The sequence below is a fragment of the Chiloscyllium plagiosum genome, chromosome 19, assembly GCF_004010195.1.
Source record: "Chiloscyllium plagiosum isolate BGI_BamShark_2017 chromosome 19, ASM401019v2, whole genome shotgun sequence".
In the NCBI taxonomy this organism is placed as follows: domain Eukaryota; kingdom Metazoa; phylum Chordata; class Chondrichthyes; order Orectolobiformes; family Hemiscylliidae; genus Chiloscyllium; species Chiloscyllium plagiosum.
The window spans coordinates 25,974,830-25,999,280 of NC_057728.1; the positions used below are offsets into that span (position 1 = coordinate 25,974,830).

Genomic DNA, 24,451 nt, shown 5'->3' on the forward strand with positions numbered 1-24,451 from the left:
ACAATTGCAGCATTTAAAAGGCATCTGGATGGATATATGAATAGGAAGGATTTAAAGGGATATGGGCCAAGTGCTGGCAAATGGGACTGGATTAGTTTAGGATATCTGGTAGAGTTGGACTAAACGGTCTGTTTCCGTGCTGTACATCTCTATGACTAACACTCAAATTTATATTTTTTGTACATTTCACCACATGGTTAATGACTTCAGTTGAGTAGGTGGCTCAACAAGGAGTGCATGGAATAAAGGTCTTCTAGTACTGGTCTCCTTCTGATCGGAAAGATGTTGTGAAACTTGAAAGGGTTCAGAAAAGATTTACAAGGATGTTGCCAGAGTTGGAGGATTTGAGCTAGAGCGAGCTGTTGAATAGGATGGCGCAGCTTTCCCTGGCTGAGGGGTGACCAAGGGACAATTTTTTCACACAGAGGGTGTTATGTATATGGAATGAGCTGCCAGAGAAAGTGGTGGAGGCTAGTACAATTGTAACATTTAAAAGACATCTGGATAGGTATATGAATAGGAAAGATTTGGAGGGAGATAGGCCAGGTGCTGGCAGGTGGGACTAGATTTGGGTTGGGATATCTGGTCGGCGTGAACGAGTTGGACTGAAGGGTTTTCTTCCATGCTGTACATCTTTCTGACTCTAGTATCAAAACAGAGTGGTTTATTTGGCTTTTTTGTGAAATATTCTAAAAATTGATTTCTTAAATTTGAAATGAGACTATATCTTTTGTCTTTAAGATAAAACCACCATAATTTTAATTCATCTTTTTAGTATTACTTTGAATGGAACATTAAGGAAAATATATTACCAAAAGATGATGTACAATATATTACAGCTAAACACAGGTCAGCATTGTCTTTTTGGCCAAAAAAAAACACCTTGTTTGTTGCTTACCTGCATATGTTTTTTCCTAAGCCATTGGAGAGTCACAAGAACTACATTAGTGTGAGGCAGCAATACAAGTTTGAAATATTTTACAGTCTACTTGAACTTTGCCTTCACTGTTCATTTCCAGTTCGCAAAACGTGTGAATTATATCACTTGCTACAAAAAGTCAATTATCTTCCAATGTGCATTGTACCTCCATGTGCATTCACAAAACTGTTTCAGATGAAAAGTTAATTTCTATTTTGTCTAGATAATCAGGTCCATTAGAAGATACCTGCTGAATACTGATATACAATAGGTGCACATTTGTTCTTCCACTAGATTGATTGATTCACACTGGACTAAGCACTGTAGAGTAAGATTTAAGATGCACACTTTGAACTCAGTTTATGCTTAACACTTTGAAGCAAGGTTACGAGTGCATTGATTTATTTTGCATGTTAACCAAACTCCTCACGAATCCTTGATATCATTAATTGTGGACAGCAAGGAGCCATGCTTCTTCTCCTAGAACAGCAATTCAGGTAAATGAGTGTCTCCCTTTGTCAGGGTGACAGATTGTCATGTTCTTAAAACTCACATCAGCAGACTAGTTCTGGTTAATCATATTGCAGGTCAATCTCCAAGATACTTGTATGATTTTATAGAAATGAAATGATACACCTCATAAAATCTATGTTTGGACTGATCCTGAGTAAGAATTGACCAATTTAGAATTAAGACCTAGTTTCATATTCAGTGTGTCTGATTCATGTCCCTGATACTCCTTTTAATGGTACCTCGCTGCTCTGTGCTCATCTACTCTTGCTTAATGTGCTCCATTATTTACATTTCTGCAATATTTGGTTCAGGGGAGCTGCTGTGATCTTCTATAAGGAATCTATTTGCATGTTGTTCATAAGATTATGAAAGCTCTGCACTCAATCCATGAAGGTGTTCTTGCTCAATAGGACAGTCACATCTGAAATATTTTGCAACTCCTACTGCCCACCCTCTTCTGTGGTGTAATTGTCATTGTTCAACTGGCAGGTCCCTCTACCAGACTGCAAGAGTTCTTCATCCTCACTATCTACATCCTCATCCTCTTCCTCCAGATCTTGCATGGGCAGGCATGTCTTGGAACCTTTGCAGATCTTTAAATGTCTAGTTAAGTGATACTTTGTTAAGTATGCCTTCGAACACTTCTCACAGATGAAATCCCTTCTTCCTTCATGTGAATTGAGATGTTTCTTTAAGTGTGTTGTCCTCCAGAAGAGTTTGTCACAGTTTGGACACTTGATTTGCCTCTCTCTGTACAAAAGCGTAAAAAGAATTATTTTAGAGGTGTTAATTAAAATTCAATGCTTATTTTTGGTAGATACCATGTATGGTGTTATAATATTGAAGTCACAGATCCTTAACCCCTAATCTTTCTCAATGTCTAAACATAGTGTAACAGTTTTTTTTTCTTCATTGCAATTTATGGCAACTTGCATGAATGAGCAGTAATGCTTTAAGTGCATTCAAAGCTACACTGGCCCATTCTAGTCAAGAAATGTGGTGACATTAATTTACTGTTTTTGAGATGATCCTAGTATGCTATCAGTTTTGCCTCAGACAGAGATTTAATTCAGGACCACTCAATGATTTGACTATATAATCTAGGCTGACATCTGTACAGTATTGAAGAAATATTGCTCAGTCACGTGTTATATTTTGGATGAAACATGAAATAAAGTCCATATGTTCAGTTCACACTAAAGATCCCATGGTTGTATTTAAAGAAGAGCAAGACAGTTCCCCCAGAGTCTTATAACAATGCTAGTACTCTTTGTTGCTTGCTGCTAAACAGACTTGCATTGTTAGAGAATATACAGCCCAGAAATCAGACTCCATTTTTTAAAATCTAAATTCACCCAATGGACTGTGATGGTTCAAGAAGGCAGTCCATCACCACTTCTCAAGGGCAACTTGGGAAGGCCTTGCTAATGATGCCCAAGTCTCAAGAAATAACAAAAAAAATCCTTTGAACCCTCAAAATGCCATTATCAATTTTTTAAATAATGCAACCGAAACAGCAGCCTTCCCAAATACAGTGTAATCAAGGTTCAATGCAGATTTAGCACAACTTTTTGTTCCATTTCCATCCTTCTAGAAATAAAGCATTTTGTTTGACTTATTTACTAAGGCCTTGCTAATCTGTGGTGCAACGTTTAGTTACTAATAGATCCATTTGTTCTTCTACCTAATCTATATTTGCACTTTCCAAATAATGTGACCGTACTATTCTCCCTACCAAAATGTGCCACTTCATTAGTCTACTCTGCAATCTTATTGTTGTCCTCATAATCTGTAGAAATGCTCCGCACTGATAACCATCCTCCCAAATCTGGTGTCATTAAAGTCAAAACCAAAATTTCTATATTTACAAAGTCCAAATCCTTAATAAAAATTGGGGACAGAAGAGATCCCAGCACTCATCCTTGTGAAACATCACTTCCCATCTTCTGCCACTGAATAAATACATTTTTACTCCCACTCTTGAAGCCAGCTAGCAATTCATTCTGACACTTGTCCCCTTACTCCCCATTCTAATACTCTATTCATTGGCCTATGATGGAACATCAGAACCAAGGCCTTTTGAAAATCCAGATAAATAACGTCTACTACTGTTTAATAAAGTAGCTCAAACAAGATTTTCCCTTCTGAAATCCATTCTGACTGCACAATATTATGTTTCTCATTTTTTAGCTGTTCTGCTGTTTACTCCTTTAGTATGGATTTTCTTTCCCATCTCTGCTTTAAGCTGACTGTTTATATTATTTCTTAGACAAGTTAAATATAGGGAATACACTAGGAATTCACCAGCCATTGCTTTTTTTTCTTGCAAATAATTGAAAATGTAACTAGTAATTTGATAGTGCAGAACTTGAGTATTGCTGAAGAGAAAGTTTTTCATCTCTCAGGACAATTCACAAGAAATACTAGAGAGAGAAATCAACATTTATACTGTATGACAGGAGGATGCTGATTGATAGATAAGTGGACTAATTGGCAGGGCCACAGGAAGACCAGTGAAATGACAAGAGTCAGTCCCACACTGCTAATACGATCGGTATATTGCTGTTCATGTCATTAATTAAAAGCCATTTACTTACTCGGTGGTTATTGGGTTCAGTGAATGTAACTGCATTTGCGATCATCTTAAAATGTAACAATGGAGAATTGAGGAGCAGCAAAATAGACGTTTCGGGCAAAGGCCCTTTATCAGGCTTTTGCCCGAAACATCGATTTTCCTGCTCCTCGGATGCTGCCTGACCTGCTGTGACTTGACTCTAATCTCCAGCATCTGCAGTAGCCACTTTGCCCAATTAGTTAATTGATCCAGCTATGATTACTTAATAATGTGTGCATAATTCTGCCAGAGAGAAGACATTAATTGGAAGATGACTCATTCCATTAAACCTTCCATTACTACTAACACCACATTTTAATTTTTTAATTTTGTATCATGCAAATTGTTCAGTTAAAACTCTGAAAGGGGTTGTGCAAGGGGTTCATTTCATATCAATATTATGAACATAGAAAGATGTGGAGGTGCCGGTGTTGGACTGGTGTGGACAAAGTTAAAAATCACACAACACTAGGTTGTAGTCCAACAAGTTTATTTGGAAGGACAAGCTTTCAGAGCACCGCTTCTTTGTGAGTTACCTGATGGAGGAATAGCGCTCTGAAAGCTTGTCCTTCCAAACAAATCTGTTAGACTACAACCTGGTGTTGTGTGATTTTTAACTGCATAGAATGAGACCATACTTAATTTATCTGGGCAGTGTTAAACATTTGTGTTGTAATATGGTAGCTTTGTGAATCTCAATTTGGTTTCCATATGACTTTTGATACTCTTAAGCATAAACATTGCATTTGCTGGCCAGCATTTTCCAATGCTCCAACCTTACAGCAATGCTGAAAAAGGGGATTACATTCAATGAGGTATGTATTTATAGTTGGATTGACACACTAGATTCTGCAAATAAACTTAGCAAATACTCAGTACTAACAAGAAAACAAAAGAGCTAGAACAGCTAATGGATGACTTACTGTGTATGGGTCAACATGTGCTGCCGTAGGTCCTGCCGCCGCATGAACATTTTCTCACAATAATCACATTTCAGGTTCTTCTCTCCTGTGTGGATTATCATGTGAGAGGCCAGGTGAGCCTTCTGAGTAAAAGACTTGTCACACATTTCACAGCGGTAGTTTTTCTGACCTGAAAGCAAATGTAAACATATGCATATATATTTTTAAAACAGGCTAATTCACTGCTTTACACTTATTTGCATTAATATCCTAATACTGTTCTTATGTCAAAACACCCAATATTATGATAGTTGTTCCAGGATTTTGACCTGTTACAAGCAGCAGCAGTTTTCTTTTCTGTCTACTCTGTACATGGAGTTCATCATTTTGAAAGCACCTATCAAATCTCCTCTTAGTCTTTTCCTCTCCAAGGAATACCAAATTCTCAGTCTCAAATTCTCCAACCGTTCCTCATAACATAAATGTTACATCCCTGGAATCATTCTCATTAACCTCTCCTGGAGTCTCAGTGGTGCGTTTACATCTTTTCTATAATATGGCACCCAGAATTCGACACAATGCTCCAGCTAAGATCTAATAGTGTCCTATAAAAGTTTATTTTCACTTTCCTGCTCTTCCATGCTATACCTCAGTAAGGAACTGCAAAATACTGTATGCTTTAACAGCTCTACCTGTCCTGTCACCTTTTATGATTTACATGGCCAGGTGTCTGTCTTCTGTATATCCTTTAGTTTATACTATCACTTTGCATTTCTTTGCAACAAACTTCATCTGCCACCTATCCATCAGCTCCCATCAATTTATCAATATCCTTTAGATGTCATCTCATGACTGTTCTGGGCTATTTCCCCAAACTACTCTACAGCACACAACTCCTCCCTGAAGTCTCATTTGGTCTGTCTCCTCCACATTCCCTTGAGGCAATTTCTCCCTTGTAACCTCTTTCCCCCAACCTTAATGAGTCAGAGGTCAGACAGAGTGTGCCTCACAATCTTACTGTTCCCTACTCCTCTAGCTATGACTATTTTGCATCTAAACTTGCTGCGGAAAAGCTCTACAGGCTAATGTGAGAGAGAAACACCCTGTGTTTAAACAAGCAGCTTCTAGCAAAATTTGCCACTCTGCTTACAGTACCCCGTAGAAAATTGCTATACCTGTTCAGCAGAAAGTTCGCATTATCCAAAAAGCATCTACATTTCATCAACTATGTTATAGCCAATTCATGTTGATGAAGTGCGCATTATACCAGAAATACCTGTATTTAGCACCAGATTCCCAGCGATATTTTGTCTCAGTTACAGAGAGTGGGCTTATATTTACAAAACATTCAGATTCTTTCAACCTACATATTAAGTTCAATAGCATCATGAAGTACTGGATTTTTTTTAGTTGTAAAATAGGACAAATATACTTAATCTTTGTGCTTTTATTGTTCTAGTAACAGAAACATATTGCAAAAAATGCTTAATGTATTGGAAATACAGTTCCTGAAGAGAATAGGGAGAGTGCCAGAAAAGTGGAGGGTTGCTAATGTAGTGCCTTTATTTAAGAAAGGTGGTAAGGAAAAACTAGGGAATTATAGACCAGTGAGCCTATAATTCAGTGGCAAGTACGTTGTTGGAGGGGATTCTGAGGGACAATTTACATGTATTTGGAAAGGAGGAGAAAGTGAGGACTGCAGATGCTGGAGGTTGACTATCCCTAACCAGTCCTTGCCTTTCCAAATACATGTCAAAAAGTGTGGTGCTGGAAAAGCACAGCCGATCAGGCAGCATCCGAGAATCCGAAGAGTCAATGTTTCGACTTATACCTGATAATGAAGAGCTTATGCTCCTCAGTTGCTGTCTGACTGGCTGTGCTTTTCCAGCACCACGCTTTTTGACATGTATTTGGAAAGGTAAGGACTGGTTAGGGATAGTCAACATAGCTTTGAGCATGGGAAATCATGTCACACGAACTTGATTGAGTTTTTTTGAAGAGTTCTCAAAGAAGATTGCTGAAGGCAGATTAGTAAATGTTATCTCAGGCATTTGACAAGGTTCTGCATGGTAGACTGGTTAGCAAGGTTAGATCACATGGAAACCGGGGAGCTAGCCAACTGGATACTAAATTGGCTTGAAGTAGGAGACAGAGGGTGGTGGTAGAGGATTGTTTTAGGATTGGAGGCCTGTACCAGTGGCATGTCCCAAGGATCGATGCTGGGTCCACTGCTTTTCATTATTATATAAACGATTTGAATGTGAAGATAGGAAGTTTGCAGATGACACCAAAATTGGTGGTGTAGTGGACAGTGAATCTCAAAGTACAATGGGATCTTGATCAAATGAGCCAAGGAGTGGCAGGTGCAGTTTAATTTAGGTAAGAATGAGGTGTTGCGTTTTGATAAGGCAAACCAGTGCAGGACTTTTACAATTAATGGTAGGTCCCTGAGGAGTGTTGCTGAACAAAGACCTAGGGGTCCAGGTATATAGTTTCTTGAAAGTGGAGTCAAAGGTAGACAGGATGGTGAAGAAGGCAGTTGACATACTTGTCTTCATTGGTCAGTGCATTAATTATAGGGGTTGATGTCATGTTGAAGCTGTACAGGACATTGGTGAGGCCAGTTTTAGAATACTGTGTTCAATTCTTGTCTCCCTGGTATAAGAAAAATGTTGATAAACTTGAAAATATTCAGAAAAGATTTACAAGAACTTTGCAAGGACTGGAGGGTTTGAGATATATGGAGGGGCTGAATAGGCTGAGGAAATTTTCCCTGGCGCGTTGGAGGCTGAGGGCTGACTTTCTAGAGATTTATAAAATCATGACCTTGGATAGTGTGAATAGCCATGGTCTTCTTCCAAGGGGAGGGGAGTCCAAAACTAGAGAGCATAGGTTTAAAGTGAGGGGGGCAAGATTTAAAAGGGACCCAAGGGGTAACTTTTTCACACAGAAGGTGATGCGCATCTGAAATCAGTTGCCAGAGGAAGTGCTGGAGACAGTACAATTACAACATTTTAAAGATTTCTGGATGGGTACATGAATAGGAGAGGGTTTAGAGGGAAATGGGCCAAATGCTGGCAAATAAGACAAGATCAGATTAGGATATCCAGTTGGCACAGATGAGTTGGACCAAAGGATCTGTTTCTGCACTGTATAACTCTATGATACACTGCTCAGAGGTATATTTAGCAAAAACTGAATATTGTAAGCTTACCTGTGTGAATTTTCAGGTGAGTTCGAAGATTGCTGGGATCGCTGAAAGCCTTGCTGCAGAACTCACACTTGTGTGGTTTCATCCCCATGTGTCCCATCATGTGAACATTTAGTTTGGTAGAAGAGGTGAATGCTCTTGGACAGATGGAACACTTCCACTTCCTTTCCCGACTCTGTCCATGACTGCTCAGATGTGACTTCAGCTCACTGTATGTACCATATGCCTTGCCACAGTGACACATGTGTACATTTGGATGCTCTGGAACTCCTTCAACAAAATATATACACAAAGATACATATTCCATTCCTCAATTGGTCAGTGGGTGCATATCAAGTTCTGAAATAGAGCTATAGATGCAATGAATGTTTCTGTAACAATACATAAGGTGCGACACCATGGTTCAGTGGCTAGCACTGCAGTTTCACAGTGCCAGGGACCCGGGTTCAATTCCAGCCTTGGGTGCCCGTCTGTTTGGAGTTTGCACATGTCTTTGTTTCCTCTAGGTGCTCCGGTTTCCCCCCATAGTCCAAAGATGTGTAGATTGGGGAATTTAGCATAGCCAATTCACCTATAGTGTTCAGGGATATGAAGGTTAGGGGCATTACTCAGGAGTAAATATGGGATGGGAGAGGAATGGGTCGGTATGGACTTGTGGGCTGAAGGGCCTGTTTTCACACGGTAGGATTCTACAACAAGAAATAACTGCAGTTGTAGGTCAGTGCAATTATCTATCAAACTAAGTCTTCAATGATATTCAATTACCCAGCCGCCATAGCTCTCTGGAGTAGAGGATTTTTGAAAGCTAACCACCCTCTGAGAAGAAATCTTTATCAACTTAAATGGAAGACTCGGTATATTAACCTGGGAATCCTATTTCTAGATTTCCCCCCAAAAACCATCCTCTTAGCATTTACTACACCAAGCTCCTTCAAAATCTTTTTATTTCGAAAAGTTCACCTCTTGTTCTTCAATAGTCTACTGAGTAAATATCAACATGGTCAACATTACATGGTAAGAAAACCCCTTAATTTCAGTAGTTATCTTTCTCTGAATTGTCTCCACCAAAGTATACTCCTGAAATAAGAGGAGTAAAAGTGCGGGCAGTACACTTGTGGTTTCACCAGTGCCTGATACAGTTTAGCAGGACTTTGCCATTTCCGTGCTTTATCCCTTTGCAATAAAGACCAAGATTCCATTTGCCTTCCTAGTTACTTGCCGAAGCTGCATGGTTACTTTTTGTCATTCATATATAATGAGACCCAGATCTCGACTACAACATTCTGCAGTCTCTCTCTTCATTTAATTAAATTTCTACTCAACACTCTTCCAACTACAGCAACAATCCTTACACTTTCCTAAATTACACTCCATTTGCCAAATTTTAGGGAAAGGAGAAAGAACTTTTTAACTCTTACTGCCACCTTAAATTACAGCAAACCAATTGAAGATAACAACTCCAGGTACTGGTCTCCCACAATGCACATATATCTGAACTTCCTGAGGTAGTAGAGCACAAACAAAAGGAATCTCCATACAATAGCATACATTTTCACAAATGAATTTAATCGATAGCTTTATAACTCAAGTAGACATTTCAAAGAGAATCAGAATTGTGAAGTCAGTATCGGTTTCTAATTGCTAGAGACCCAAGCTGTTTTGCTGCATGCAACAAAGGCAAGTAGTAAATGTTGACCTAATCATGTTTCAGGTTTTGCAATTGTACTTAAGTTGAATTTCCAAGCTTTGGTATGAACTGAGACAGAAAATAAAGATGAACAAATTAAGAGGAAAGAGCATACTGAACACAAAACAAATCAGAATAGATGGACAGTAAATATTTTTAAACATACAAGTCGTGCCCACATTTTCTCTGTCTTCAGTCTAGAGACTTTTAAAAACGATCCTTGGTTTCTACTCATGCAGATTTTTGAGTAGGAACGCAGACAAAATAGCTGCCGACTCCCAGATCACTTTTTGGATATCAAAGTGTATATAATCACATTCCATAGGGGTCTTGTGACACAGTGGTAGTGTCCCTGCCTCTGAGCCAGGTGACCCAGGTTCAAGTCCCATATACTCCAGAGGTGTGTAATACCATCTCTGAACTGGTAGATTAGAAAATATCTACAACCACGTTCCATGCAATCCCATTACACTGTCCTGAGAAGCCTGATAAGGGACCAAATGAAGAGATTTCAGCCTTGCTACAGAGCACAGATAATAACGTCTGGTTATTGCATTTTGAATTATCCAGAATAATTAACTAAATTTAAAACAAATTAATGGGAAGACAGAGTACCACTTACCAAGTTGCCTTGCATAGTCCCTGGTATAGTAAAAAAGTAGCTCATGGTTAGGAGGAATCTCTTTGGATGTACAGAAATAAATCTTCCCATTGTGAGGATAGGCTACTAGGTTTTGCTCCTCCCGTGTCCTACAGGAGATGTAATAATTGTTAAATTAAATATTGTAAGTTTTAAAAACTGTCCAAATCACCATGTCATACTTTCTGCCACTTTCATCACACTGGCAGAATAAGCAGGCACTAGTGGGCGGCACGGTGGCACAGTGGTTAGCACTGCTGCCTCACAGCGCCAGAGACCCAGGTTCAATTCCCGACTCAGGTGACTGACTGTGTGGAGTTTGCTTGTTCTCCCCGTGTCTGCGTGGGTTTCCGCCGGGTGCTCCGGTTTCCTCCCACAGTCCAAAGATGTGCAGGTCAGGTGAATTGGCCATGCTAAATTGCCCGTAGTGTTAGGCAAAGAGGTAAATGTAGGGGAATGGATGGGTTGCGCTTTGGCGGGTCGGTGTGGACTTGTTGGGCCGCAGGGCCTGTTTCCACACTGTAAGTAATCTAATCTAATCTAATTTTCGGCCTTTTTGTAGCATATTAGCAGGAGATCTATGCAAATGTTGAAAATGGAACATTTTCTTTGCTAAATATAATTTAAGCAGATGAGCAATAAACTTATGGGTTTTGCACAAGCAAGCTGTAACCTGCTGTCAGTATTTTATCTTTTGTGATATCTACATTGCATATATCCTTACAATATACTCACCTCGCTCGGTGTACAAACATCATCCAGTTACAGATGTTCTCATCTGCTGTCACTATCAGAAATTCCAAAACATAATTGCAAAATATCTGAATTAAAAAAACAAACACAATTCCATCATAAGGTAAAATACTTCGGGACTGTAACAGGAAATAGATAAAGAAGGAGACTTGAAAATGTTAAGAGGAAATTAGGCTAATAAAGATTCATAAAATATACTACAGCGCAGGTCATTCTGCTTACACGTGCATTTCATAGCGTCATAGAAATGCACAGCATGGAAACAGACCCTTCAGTCCAACCCGTCCATCTTGACCAGATATCCCAACCCAATCTAGTCCCACCTGCCAGCATCCGGCCCATATCCCTCCAAACCCTTCCTATTCATATATCCATCCAAATGCCTCTTAAATGTTGCAATTGTACCAGCCTCGACCACTTCCCCTGGCAGCTCGTTCCATATACGTACCACCCTCTGTGTGAAAAAGTTGCCCCTTAGGTCTCTTTTATATCTTTCCCTTCTTACCCTAACCTATGCCCTCTAGTTCTGGACTCCCCGACCCCAGGGAAAAGACTTTGTCTATTTACCCTATCCATGCCCCTCAATTTTGTAAACCTCTATAAGGTCAGCCTCAGACGCTCCAGAGAAAACAGCCCAGCCTGTTCAGCCTCTCCCTATAGCTCAAATCCTCCAACCCTCCTTGCAAATCTTTTCTGAACCCTTTCAAGTTTCACAACATCTTTCCAATAGGAAGGAGACCAGAATTGCATGCAGTATTCCAACAGTAGCCTAACCAATGTCCTGTATAGCCTCAACATGATCTCCCAACTCCTGTACTCTGACCAATAAAGGAAAGCATACCAAATGTCTTCTTAACTATCCTATCTATTTGCAACTCCACTTTCAAGGAGCTATGAACCTGCACTCCAAGGTCTCTTTGTTCAGCAACACTCCCTAGGACCTTGCCATTAAGTGTATAAGTCCTGCTAAGATTTGCTTTCCCAAAATGCAGCACCTCACATTTATCTGAATTAAACTCCATCTGCCACTTCTCAGCCCATTGGCTCATCTGGTCAAGATCCTGTTATCATCTGAGGTTACCCTCTTCGCTGTCCACTACACCTCCAATTTTGATGTCATCTGCAAATTTACTAACTGTACCTATTGTGTTCGCATCCAAATCATTTATGTAAATGACTAAAAGTAGAGAGCCCAGCACCGATCCTCACTCAAACTGTCTGTAACGTGATTGACAAATAGGGAACGGTGTTGCTAAAGCGTAAACTTTTAAAACTATGTGTTGGCTGTAATATGATTGCATTGCCAACACTAAGTGCTATTTTTATATAGTTACGGGATCATACCTTCAAAGAACTACCTGTATTATAATTCTCAAACTGCCACCAAATGGTATTACAATATCTATATTGTGATAGATATCTAAATGAGGAGCATTTAGTCCATCTATCGCATCCTTGTCCAGATGTTTATGATTCCCTAAGCTTTTGAAATTCCCCGAACTCATCACATTTAAATGAACAGTTTTTTTACACCAGACCATTCTAGAATTGGTATCAAATGGTTCCAGGCATCAAACTTTATTTTGTTTTGCCCTTTATTGTTTCCCATGTGCCTCAGTTCATGAAATGACTGCAGTGCTCAAATCAGATGGTCTGACGAGAGTACAACAGATCTTCAAGAGAACTGCCTCAGAGTGCATTCTGCTAATCTGCCAACAGATTTCAGCATTTTATGAGCTAGGTAAACACAGTTCTATAATAAGTCAAATCATAAAAGCACCCTGATCTCTCTGATTTTCTTTCCTAGTTAATTCAGTGAATGTGCAAGATGTAGTACACGTGCACGGGCCTTGCTTAACTGAGATCACATGTCAAACAACTGTCTGTATTACTTAGTTTATAATGAATCATATATTCAACTGGATACAACTACATTTCCAATTAGTTGCATATCCCAGTGGCTAATGCATCACACAAGACTCTGTTGGGCATGTTATTGTGTTCCTTTCCATTCACCCTGCACCCTCTACTATTTAGAGTTAAAATAGTATTAAAAACTCAAGTACAAGGTTTGATTTTATGATATATATCAGTCATACTAACCTTCCAGATATTAGTGTTGTTTTTGTTTGTCCAATCAGCAACTTCCAACAAGTTAATCTCTTCTCCAATCAGAGGTCCAAAACAAGTGCGTATGGGAATTGTTTCTTGACTCCACACACCTGCCAGAGATCAGACCCAGTGAATAAGGCTGCGGCAGAGTCTGCAAAGAGATCCAGTAACTGAGGGAGTCTGGGTCAACAGATGCATTTGGGCAAATTGAATGATCAAACATTATTAGTGCTGCCAGTAGGTTTTCTGATTCCAGTGAGGTGGGTGCAGGTTGTTTGGTTGAGAGGGCTACAGAACTAGGAGGCAGCACCAATTAAGTTAGTAGGCACAAATTAGCCATGGAAGGGGCAGAATGGAGGGAAGGAACAGTTGTGATTGGTCATTTAGATGGAAGTGCCATTTGTTTGGCTTTGGAAAGGGGTAATTATTTTGGACCATATAAATGGGGTACAAGGAGAACTTGTGGTGCAGTGGTAATGTCCATAATTTGGACCAGCAGGTCCTGGGTTTAAATTCCACATGCTCCAGATGTGTTTAATAGCATTTTTGAACAAGTTGATTAGAAAATATCTACAAGAGGCTACAATTAGATTTAGGGCATGTCAGAGGACCCTAAAGAAGACACATTTTAAAATTATGCCACACGAAGGATATCCATTAAAACTAAAGGAAAATGTATCAAACGTTTTCAAAGTAAACAAAGACAGAAACACATTTCGGGAAATTAAAAGCACAGCAGACAGTTTAAGTTTAATTCCACCGGAGCCAACACAATGAATTTTCAGTCTAAGCTATTCCAGAAGGTTCTCAAAAGAATCCTTAAGATAATAACTTCCCTCTCTAAATAGGTAGACCATACAATGAGATGAAACCAACATCTGCCTACCAATATCTTCTCCCGTGATGGACTGTCTGAGGCTTAGCTGTTTTGGAATTGACAGTCGGGCTCGGCTGCTCACTGGTGTGTCTGGTATAAAAGTTACTGCCCCATGTTCAGGACAGTCAGCAGGATAAGCACGGTCACATACAGTACACCCTGAAGGATAGTGAAAAAAAAAAACTTCTATATCAAAAGATGTACATTTTCATCACTGGCTGTTGACGCTGCTTTTACATTAGTCTTCACCTGTCAGCTCCCAGGTCTGGTGCAATCTGCAGTCATCAAGATAAATATACCAGATTTTTAAAAAAAAAACAGCTGGTGAAAAGGCTGAATTCTGGTGGTGATTAAAATGTCATACCTAGTCTACATTTGAATACTGTAGAATGTGAATACTGTGAATCCCACAGTGTGGCCAATTTTTAGAAGGCCCTGCAAAATAAGTTCAGGAGAATGGTGTAATTAGATTAGATTCCCTACAGTGTGGAAACAAGCCCTTCGGCCCAACAACTCCACACCGACCCTCCAAAGAGTAACCCACCCAGACCCATTTCCCTCTGACTAATGCACCTAACACTATGGGTAATTTAGCATGGCCAATTCACCTGACCTGCACATCTTTGGATTGTGGGAGGAAACCAGAGCACCCGGTGGAAATCCATGCAGACACAGGGAGAACGTGCAAACTCCACACAGACAATCGCCCAAGGCTGGAATCAAACCTGGGACCCTGGTGCTGTGAGGCAGCAGTGCTAATCACTGAGCCACCGTGCCACCCCGCTCAGCCTCTTAAGATCCAGGTTATAATGTAAAAGCAGCTGAAACATTATTAGAAAATATTTTCTGCCATTGAACAAACATATCCAAAATTTAAGGAAGATTGCCATGTGATGACAATATGAGCTCTCTGACTACGAGTCGTCAGCTTGTGACACTTATTGAAAACATCGCTTTGGTTTCTGAATGAACGGGCAGATTTCACATTTCCAAAAGCTAAATAAAATAAATTAACAATGGATCTACTCAACCAATGTAAGTACTATAGTAAAGAGTATCAAACCAAAATAAAATTCACGGTTTCAACTACCAGTTATACAGCTGGCTGAATGTTTTCTTTTTGGCGAAGTCTGATTTGCATCACGTCTTTTGGAGGGATTGTTGTTACAAATCCCAGTGAGATTTCTCACTATCTTATCAAAAGTGCATCATTAATTATCTACCACACTCTATGGCATCTCTCTCATTCAATTTTATCCCCATCTTACCATTTGCCAGAATGATTTGCTACTCTCTAGATATCTATTGAAACACTAGCATATCTTATGCCTGCATCACTTCAGAAGTCCATTGTGCACCTGGACAAGCAAAATGACTTTGGAGCTGCCCTACACAGTTTCTGCCCAGATATAGCAGACAGTGCTCCACTTTACGGATTGGCTTGGATGTTCTGCTGGTTGAGATAGGGCAGATGTGAGGAGATCTCCACCTGCAAAAATAGCAATGGAGGCCACAACATCACACAATACCTGCCTGGTCAGAGGTTGCCATCCAGGGCAGAGCAGTCTCAGCTGTCTGGAGGAATGAACAGCAGTGTAGGAATGACATTCTCCACTCAGCCTGCATCAGTGCCACATCTGACTCTTTGATAACTAAAACTTATTATCTAAGCTTCTTACCTAGCTCCCACCAAAACTCATGCTGTACCATTCTCACTATTGCTTGCAATATCTTCCCTCACTTGCTGTCACCTACATTCCCTTTAATATTTCCTGCTCCTGCTGCTGTTTAGACCTCCTTGGTCCAAGGCCACAATACACTGCATGGCCTCTGTGCTGCTGACTCATTCACTCAGAACACTTCCTCCATCTATACCCAAAATAGCAGCTGTGCCTCCCTCTTTCAACTCCTTTAATAACTGCCTGCCTCTCTCTCTCACATTTCATGAAGAAAGTAGTTCCCATGAGACAAAGAGTCAAGATGGGTGGTGGGCTGCCCAACATTCGGCTCCTTACTCTTGACTGTCACTGATTGACTGACCGTGTCTAAATCCTGGACTGGTACTGAAGCATGACCTTGATTTAGTGCACCATGGCCCCTGAGGCTATCTTCCCTACTCTGACTGAGGACTGCTGATAAACATAACAACCTTCCTGGTTTTGTGTTGTGCTAAATAGCAAGACAAGGCAGGGACACTGGGAGCAAATAAACTTGGAGAAACTAGGTGCAAGCCAATCGGCCAGAGGTACACCTGGTCCAATCTGGTGCTTGTCCATGAGTGTACAGCATTTTTGCAGTAACATTACTGTGATAGTTGCTGGTGCAGCCTCAAATCAACCCAAAAGTGGTACCACTGGGTGAAATAGGCATTAGAAATAGCTGAAATGAACTGCTTTACTCTGTTTTTATCTATAAAGCCTTAGAGAACATCAGTCATGCAGTATGTCAACAAAGAGACATTTTATCTTCAGGACTCAAAGTAAAAAGTTTCATTCTATAAATATTAATGTTAACAAACAATCATTACTTACAAATCGTAAAGGAATCTGCCAGATTCTCTTTATTGGAGCTGGAATCCTCCATTTGTAGAGATCCTGACACATATGAAAGGTTTTCTGAGGACCCATCTACCTGATTGGTCCTCATGGAGACCTCTGTTGTAATAGTGGAAACAGAAACTCTGTCCAGTCCTACACTGGATCCATGAAGAGACACTGGCTCAAGTGAAGGCAGTGAGTGAGAAGATGAAAGTGCCACTCCTACTGGATTTGGGTTTATTGTAGCAGCATGGATGGAGTCACTCAGAGAATTCTCTGGCATGTTGTTTACCCGACCAGTTATTTGTTCTGGTTCCATGACAACTGGTAACTCTATTGCATTAGCATGTATTGGAATTATTGTATTCTGACCTACTGCCTCTGCTTCCAAATTATTCCCCACGGAGTCCACAGTTATTGTTTCATGGTTTCTGGAGCCAGAAGACAATGCCTGTGGCTTTCCTGTTACACCATTCATAGTCAAATCTTCACTCATCCCTTCTGTCGAGATGGGACTATTAACTCTAGAAACTGTTTCCATGGAGATGTTAGCATTCAGTGGAACTTCCTGGTTGTTGCTCTGATGCAGATTCTGGGAGTTGTGAGTGCCTACATGTCTCGAGTCAATGGAAACGATGCTTGATTCCAAGCCCACAGCACCATTAGGTTCATAATGATCAAGGGTAGGTGGGTTGCTAGAAACAGGCAGTGCAGGGTTTCCATCCACACTGATAGCGCTAGAATGGATGTACTGGGGAGGTGGTCTGTCAGCCAAGTAAGACAAAATACCTACAGCAAATAACAAGTGTGAATTAATGATAAAGTAATAAACATTAATTTCATATTAAAACATTATACTTCTCTTCATTTTCGAGGCAAGGTACAAGAAGAGAATAGCAGAATGTGGAGTGTTAACACCACTTCTTGGGCAGGAACAGGGCTTTTCATCTCAATGTGAATATGCAAAGTGACAACAACCTGAATCTTTTTGTTGTTCAATTGCCCAAACGTTGGGCATGTATTGAAGGAATACACAATACATTTCTGGCAAGATGTTTAGAACTTTGAAAGAAAGCAAACACTAAACAGTTCCCTGTTGTTGCGAGATCTTTACTCACCCGGGAGAATGTGCCGAAAGTAGCTGTTCTCCAAATGTGGATATGGAGGAGGTGGCAAAGTATAATTCCGCTCTGGAATACTGCACATTACTCCACGTTCTCCAATACTCATTGGAAGCATTAATGAAAGAGCTGACGGGAGGGAGCCTAAGGAAGGACTAAGGTTCGGTATTGCCACTGGCATTCCTGTGATTTAAACACCAAGAAGTCAAATGAAGTATTCAAGCATGTACCAAACATCTTTCATATATGCTGCACAGCACATTATGTTTTGCTCAAATAAGTAAAAGTTAACTGCTACAAGCACAAAGAATAGTGGAAAAACTCAGTAGGAGAAAGTGAGGTCTGCAGATGCTGGAGATCAAAGTTGAGTAAAACTCAGTAGGTCTGAAATAGAAAGAGTTAATATTTCAAGTCGGGGGGTATGACTTCTTCAGAACTGAAATGTTGGATCATTTTTTAATACTTTTGACAGAGGCAAAGAAGCAAGGTGGAAGATGGTGGATATGCCTAGTGCAAAAGAGAAAGGAGTTGTTAATAATGGTGAAGAGAAAGAAATTTAAAATGGGTGTGAAAGAGAGAATGGATTTTCCTATGAAGAGCAAAATAGGCAAGTCACAAAGAACACAAGGCTTTTTGACAATGGGGAAGAGAGAATGTAAGAAAAATGGAGGACAGACATAAGGCAGGCACTTTCAGATGGTGTTGTTCTTCAAACTGGAGTTGCATCTTGTTGGAAATTTGCAGCCAGCCCAGGACAGAAATGTTAGCAATAATAGCAAAGTGGTTTATTGAAATGGCAAGCAACTGGAAGGCCTAGATCATTCCTACAGACAAAAAGGGTGGTGCTCCACAAAGCAGTCACCCAGTCTACATTTGGTCTCAACAATGTAAAAGAAATTGCATCATAAGCAGGATATTGTAAGCAGTAGATTGCTGTCCCTCCTAATAATCATCATATATACCATTTTTGTGCATATTTGATGCACTCTGATAGTATATTCAGAACATAACTATATGGTTTTTATAGAAAGCAAGGTGAAAAGCAGAATTAGATCCTTAAATACCAGTAAATTTGCTAAACACAATGTTATGGAAAATAATTTGGCATGTTCGATTATACGGTGACCCTGATTATGATTTTGCCCTATACGAATTACATGCAGTAGTGTGAATTTGCATGAGCTTTTCAACAATTAGCTGAAATCAAAGACATCAAAGCATTCTCATTACAATCCATCAAAATGTGATAAATTAAAAAACCTGAGAAAATCAAATTACAAGTATCTGGTTGAGTCTTCTATGACTGTTGAAATGTAATTTATTGTTCACTTACCACTTACTCTAATCACCTAACCAGAACTTAGTCTGTCCTCTTACTCCTCTGGTACTGTCACTTGGTTTAGAATCTCACCTTCCACTTTTGCTTCTTATTTAATATCTTGTTTTTCTACTGCCCAGTTTCAAGTGCCATTCCTCCAACCAACTTTCTACTCAGCTGCGGTATCAAAACCATAATTTTCAGCCTACAACCTAGCAAAGATAGATGAATTTATTCTCTCCACAGTCATCTATCTGATAATGGGAAGGTCATGAGAAACAAAAATAGGAGCAGACCATTTTGCCCTTCACTTCTTCTCTGCAACTCAATAACAGCAAGACTGATCTGATTGTGGCTTTAATCCTATTTTCTAGCCTATCCCCATTACTCTTGATTTCCTTGTAAATCAACAATCTAACTCAGCCTTGAAAGGGGAAAATTCAATTAATTAATTAAATCCAAAATATAAATAGACACAAAAACCAGTCTCAATAATGACAATCAAGAAATTTTATACTAATACCCAATCTGTTCCCTCATTTCCTTTAGGGAAGGAAATCTACTCTCCTTCCCTGGTCTGGCATACATGTGATTCTAGACCCACATTGTGTGGTTCATTCTTAACTGGCCAAGGAAGTGTCCTAGAAGACCATTCAGTTCAAAGAAATTAGGGATTAGAAACAATCCTGGCTTTGGAAGTGATGCTCACATTGGAATAAATAAAATATACATAGAGCCTTCATTGCTGTCTCTGAAAGAAATTTCCAAAGATTAACAAACCTCCAAGAGAAATTTCATCTAATCTCTGTTAAATGGGAGACCGGTTCTGGATTCCCCCAAGAGAGGAAACAATCTTGCAGTATCCATCCAGAATCTGATATGTCTAAATAAGATCACCTCACCAGTACTGTGTATAAATGTAGCAAAACTATCCTACTTCCATATTCTATTCCCCTCACAATAAATGGCAACATTCTATTTGCCTTCTGGATAATTTGTTGTAGCTGCATACTAAAACTTTTGTTCCAAGATTTCCAGATCCATCTGTAACACAGTTCTGTGATTTTTTAAAAATTTAAATAATGTACTACGTTTCTATTCTTCTTATCAAAGTTGACAAGTTCACACACATTACACTTCATGTGGTATTTTTTACCCACTAACAACCTATCCATTGAAGAGTCTTATTATCATTGTCGCAACTTGCTTTCTTATGTTTGTATCACCAGCAAATTTGCAGTTGGTGCCTTTATCCATTAATATAGATTGTGAATAGTTGAAGTCACATCACTGATGCTTGGGGCCCTCTACTAGTTCCAGTTTGATAGGTTGAAAATGATCCATTTATCCAAGGTTTCTGTCTATTGTTAGTTATGCACCTCCATCCGTGCTAATATTATCTTAGATTATGAAGTAAACTTATGCTTCTTCAAAATCCAAATACACATCTATTAGTCCCCCCTTATTCACCCTCTTGCATCCTCAAAGAACTCTATTAAATTTGTCAAACATGATTTCCCTTTCATTCTCGTCTTCTGTTAGTCAGTCCCTGAGTATCAAGGAAGACTTTCTTTTACTCCCGTATTGTGCGTTCTCAAGTGATGAAACAGTCCAATACTGGATCAGCAAACCCTGCCACAGGTGGGGCAGGTGTTGTTTGATGTGCGGTGGGTTCTGCAGTTTTCAAACACGTCTTCCACTGTTTGAGCTTGGGCTCCATCTGGGCCTGTAAAGACATTCAAGATCGTTGGTACCTTTGCTGCTTCTTCAGATTGAGCAGTCTTGAACTCGAGATTCCTATGAGTCAGTGGAGATATTGCATTTGTTTAATGGAGGCTTTGAGGATGTTCTTAAAGTATTTCCTCTGCTCTCCTGATAACTACTTGCCATGATGGAGCTCACAGTAAACAGCTTATTTTGTAAATACTGTACGTATCAGTCTATGTATCATGTTCAACCCAGATAATTGACTGTAATCAGTGCCTTGATACTGGGGATGTTGGATTAAGACAGCATACTGATACCAGAGCTGAAAATGTGTTGCTGGGAAAGCACAGCAGGTCAGGCAGCATCCAGAGAACAGGAGAATCGACGTTTCGGGCATAAGCCCACCAGAACCTATCTTCCCAGCAGATTTCCAGGATTTCATGCAAATATCACTGATGAGGGTTTCTCAATGGAGGTCTGCCCTGCATTGTCCATGTCTTCAACAGGAGGGCTGGTAACACTGCTGCTCAGTAGATGATGAGCTTGGTGTCAGTTTGAGGTCTTTGCCATTAAATACACTGTTCCTCTGACAGCTAAACACTCGGCTTGGTGCACTGGAAGCCATGCTGAAATACCTTCCTTTAACAAATCCATGTTCTGCCTGATTCTACTACAATTTTTTAAATTTCTGCTGCTCCTTCCTTAGTTCTAAAAACTTCCCAATAACAAAACCTAAGACTATAATTTCCACTTTTCTTAAAACTAAATCAAAGAACAGCAAATGCTGGAAATCTGAAACAAAAACAGTATTTGCTGGAGAAACTCAGCAGGTCTGGCAGCATCTGTGGAGACAAATCAGAGTCAATGTTTCAGGCTCAGTGACCCTTCTTCAATCTATTCTAAACTTCAACTTAGATTTCAATAAAAGCCAAATCCAAATGCAAGTTAAATTACCGAGAGCCCTAAGGCACAGTAATTTTACAGGCAAAACTCTTACAATCTCGATAATAGGTTTAAGACCATAGAACTCTAACGGTCCAATAAGGCTGACAAAATTTGAATGAAAACAGCATTGAGGTTCTAAAGTAATACTGATCATCCACAAATTCCCAAACTGGTGCTGTCAAGAGGGAGTGTGTCGTGCATGTATGTGCTTGCGATTGCTAATCCCAACAAAGATTTAGACTTTTATGCATTTGGTAAGGCAAGTACATCTAGGAAGATGATCACAAAAGCTTTATGAGACTTTTATAAGTAGTAGTAATCCTAAACAAGGAAAATGCAACTGGCACTCTAAGAGATTGATGGGTGACTGGTTAACAGAATGTGTAGTCAGCTGTCCGTTAGCTAGTGGGAAGTATCAGCTATTGCAACCTAAAGTTTTTCTGTTTACATCAGCTTTTCATACCTGGAGCTGGGAGAGGGTTGTGGGTGGGTGAACCCATGCCCAAGTGACTTCCTGTGACAGGTAAGGTGCTGCTAACAGATGAAGCATTCAGTTGATCCATCCCCACAGGGCTCAGGTTGATGTCATTCATGCTTAAAAATAGACAATGTTATTAATCAGTGATTGTGGCCTGAGATTAACTGCAGATGTAGCATTCTCTCAACAGAAGTTCATTTCATCAAAATTGCAGGAATTAATACTTAACGCATATGTAACAAAGACATTTCCTTCCACTAAAAGGAAAGACATCAATTCAATACCACTGCCAAATGTAATTAGTAATAATGGTCACCTCCAACCCACAAATCCAACAAGACAGAATTTCTAGTCCTACTTTACAAACCTGACCATTCTGGAATCAGAGGTTTGATTATGTAAAATCTGTATAATTCAAATGTTTGTACTGTAATGATGTTGACTCTGCACTTCTGAACATCACTAGCTTCCTTCACTTATGAGCTAGAGACAATTAATTGATCATAGCTCAATGACCAAATGCCATTTTTTTTTAAATCGCACCATTCTGAACAGTCATATTATAGATTCTTCTGTATTTACTCACCTTCTCACTGTGCAACCAATTGTAATATCAAAGAAAGAAAAAAATTCAGTTACTGCACTGTAGAGAAAATAAGGTGGTTATTTCATACTGTTATGACAAAAGCAGGAATTTACCTGAAGCTATCTCCTGGTTTGTCTGACCCCAGAAGGTTTTTGCTGCAGAAGTATCCATCTAGTCCCACTATGAAAAGCAAGAGAATATTAAAGTAAAGATAATATATGAACTTCAGTATACAGTTTCAAAGACACTTGGACTGTGATAGTATCCCTACCTCAGTCACGTGGCCTGCATTCAAGTCCTACCTGCTTCAGAGGTATATAACAACATCTCTGAACAGGTTGATTAGAAATTTTGTTTTTCCACTAGTCAAGTTACAACATAAACCACATAAATTTCATGTCCATCTACACCATCCCTCACAAATCCCACTCAATACTAACACAGACACACCCAACCAGAATACAATTCTGTAGCCCCAACCCAGTATCAATACAAACCTGCCTTACTATCGAGGTCACATAGCTGCATGGACTATCTTGGTATATGCTGAAAATGTATTGTTGGAAAAGCGCAGCAGGTCAGGTAGCATCCAAGGAACAGGAGAATCGACGTTTCGGGCATAAGCCCTTCTTCCTGACCTGCTGCGCTTTTCCAGCAACACATTTTCAGCTCTGATCTCCAGCATCTGCAGCCCTCACTTTCTCCTATCTTGGTATATATCACGCTTACTACATACAAATGCAATGAGCATACATACATCCACAAAACCCATTGAATACTACAGGAACCTAATGGAATGGCACAAAGTGTAAGGCTACACCCACGGATCCATTAATAGATACAGATCTTTTACCACACATTTTTAGTCTGTGGAACATATAAATTGTGCAGATGTTGCACGTCCTGCTAAAAAATGGACAGATCTATGCTAGCCAATTAGTCTTGTTAGACATGGCCTGTGCCAGGTGGGCACAAGTCCTGCATAGGGCCTAGTGCAAGCCTGAGCTAGGCACACAGTAGGTGCGGGGACAGGCTGGGCACAGGGTGAGAGCAGGAACTTGCTGGGCACGCAGTGGATTCAGTGACAAGGCCAGGCGCACAGTGGGTGCAGGGAAAGGGCCAGGCACAGGGACAGGGTTGCTGTAGGGTCAGGCTGGGCAAAGGGCGTGTAGTCAGGTTATAGGAGAGAAAGCAGTGATAGGTGCCCCCGCGGTGGGCTCGGCTCAGGTTCCAAGTTGCCCAGTCAGGGCTGTCAGTCTCAGGGTGACAAACACTGCTGAACCAGGGATCAGTTAGAGCAAATGATGCTCACTGACCCCTGGATAGGCAGCCGGCCCCAATCATCCTAATGTCTGCTGGAAACCGGGCCTGGGGCCTGGGCCCAGGACCCACAGCCGGGCTCCCCACTGTCCCCGCTGGGCTCCCCACTCTCCCGGGTTTCTTACTTCGCCTCCTTTCGGATGTCTTTTTGCGCCGATTGTTTGTCACCTACCCGACAGTCTGCGCAGCCGCACACCCACAGCCCGGCCCG

The 24,451-nt window shown here is 40.2% G+C and overlaps 1 protein-coding gene across 4 annotated transcripts; it reads right to left on the reverse strand.

The window, feature by feature from the left end:
* Positions 1–735: 735 nt before the first annotated feature.
* prdm4 (PR domain containing 4) lies at positions 736–24,451 on the reverse strand. Of its 4 annotated transcripts, none has more exons than XM_043709394.1 (12): positions 24,413–24,451; positions 23,034–23,100; positions 22,320–22,450; positions 17,884–18,069; positions 16,760–17,554; positions 14,238–14,387; positions 13,343–13,461; positions 11,222–11,307; positions 10,469–10,596; positions 8,163–8,429; positions 4,970–5,138; positions 736–2,182 (listed from the first exon to the last, which is right to left on the reverse strand). In XM_043709394.1, the coding sequence occupies exons 3-12, from the start codon at positions 22,447–22,449 to the stop codon at positions 1,873–1,875; spliced, it is 2,340 nt and encodes a 779-aa protein (XP_043565329.1). In that variant the 5' UTR covers position 22,450; positions 23,034–23,100; positions 24,413–24,451; the 3' UTR covers positions 736–1,872. The 4 variants fall into 4 exon arrangements, with proteins under 4 accessions (XP_043565329.1, XP_043565328.1, XP_043565327.1 ...); XM_043709393.1 differs by having other exon boundaries at positions 24,366–24,437; XM_043709392.1 differs by lacking the exon at positions 24,413–24,451 and adding an exon at positions 24,237–24,349.

Excerpts from the sequence above, each read along its gene's own strand:
- prdm4 (XM_043709392.1), bottom strand. The coding sequence starts at position 24,264 with ATGATTGGGGCCGGCTGCCTATCCAGGG. Across the intron at positions 10,597-11,221 it reads ATGTTTGTACACCGAGCGAG|GACACGGGAGGAGCAAAACC; the intron begins GTGAGTATATTG and ends CATCTCCTGTAG. Across the intron at positions 2,183-4,969 it reads CACATGTTGACCCATACACA|AGAGAGGCAAATCAAGTGTC; the intron begins GTAAGTCATCCA and ends GCTTTTGTACAG.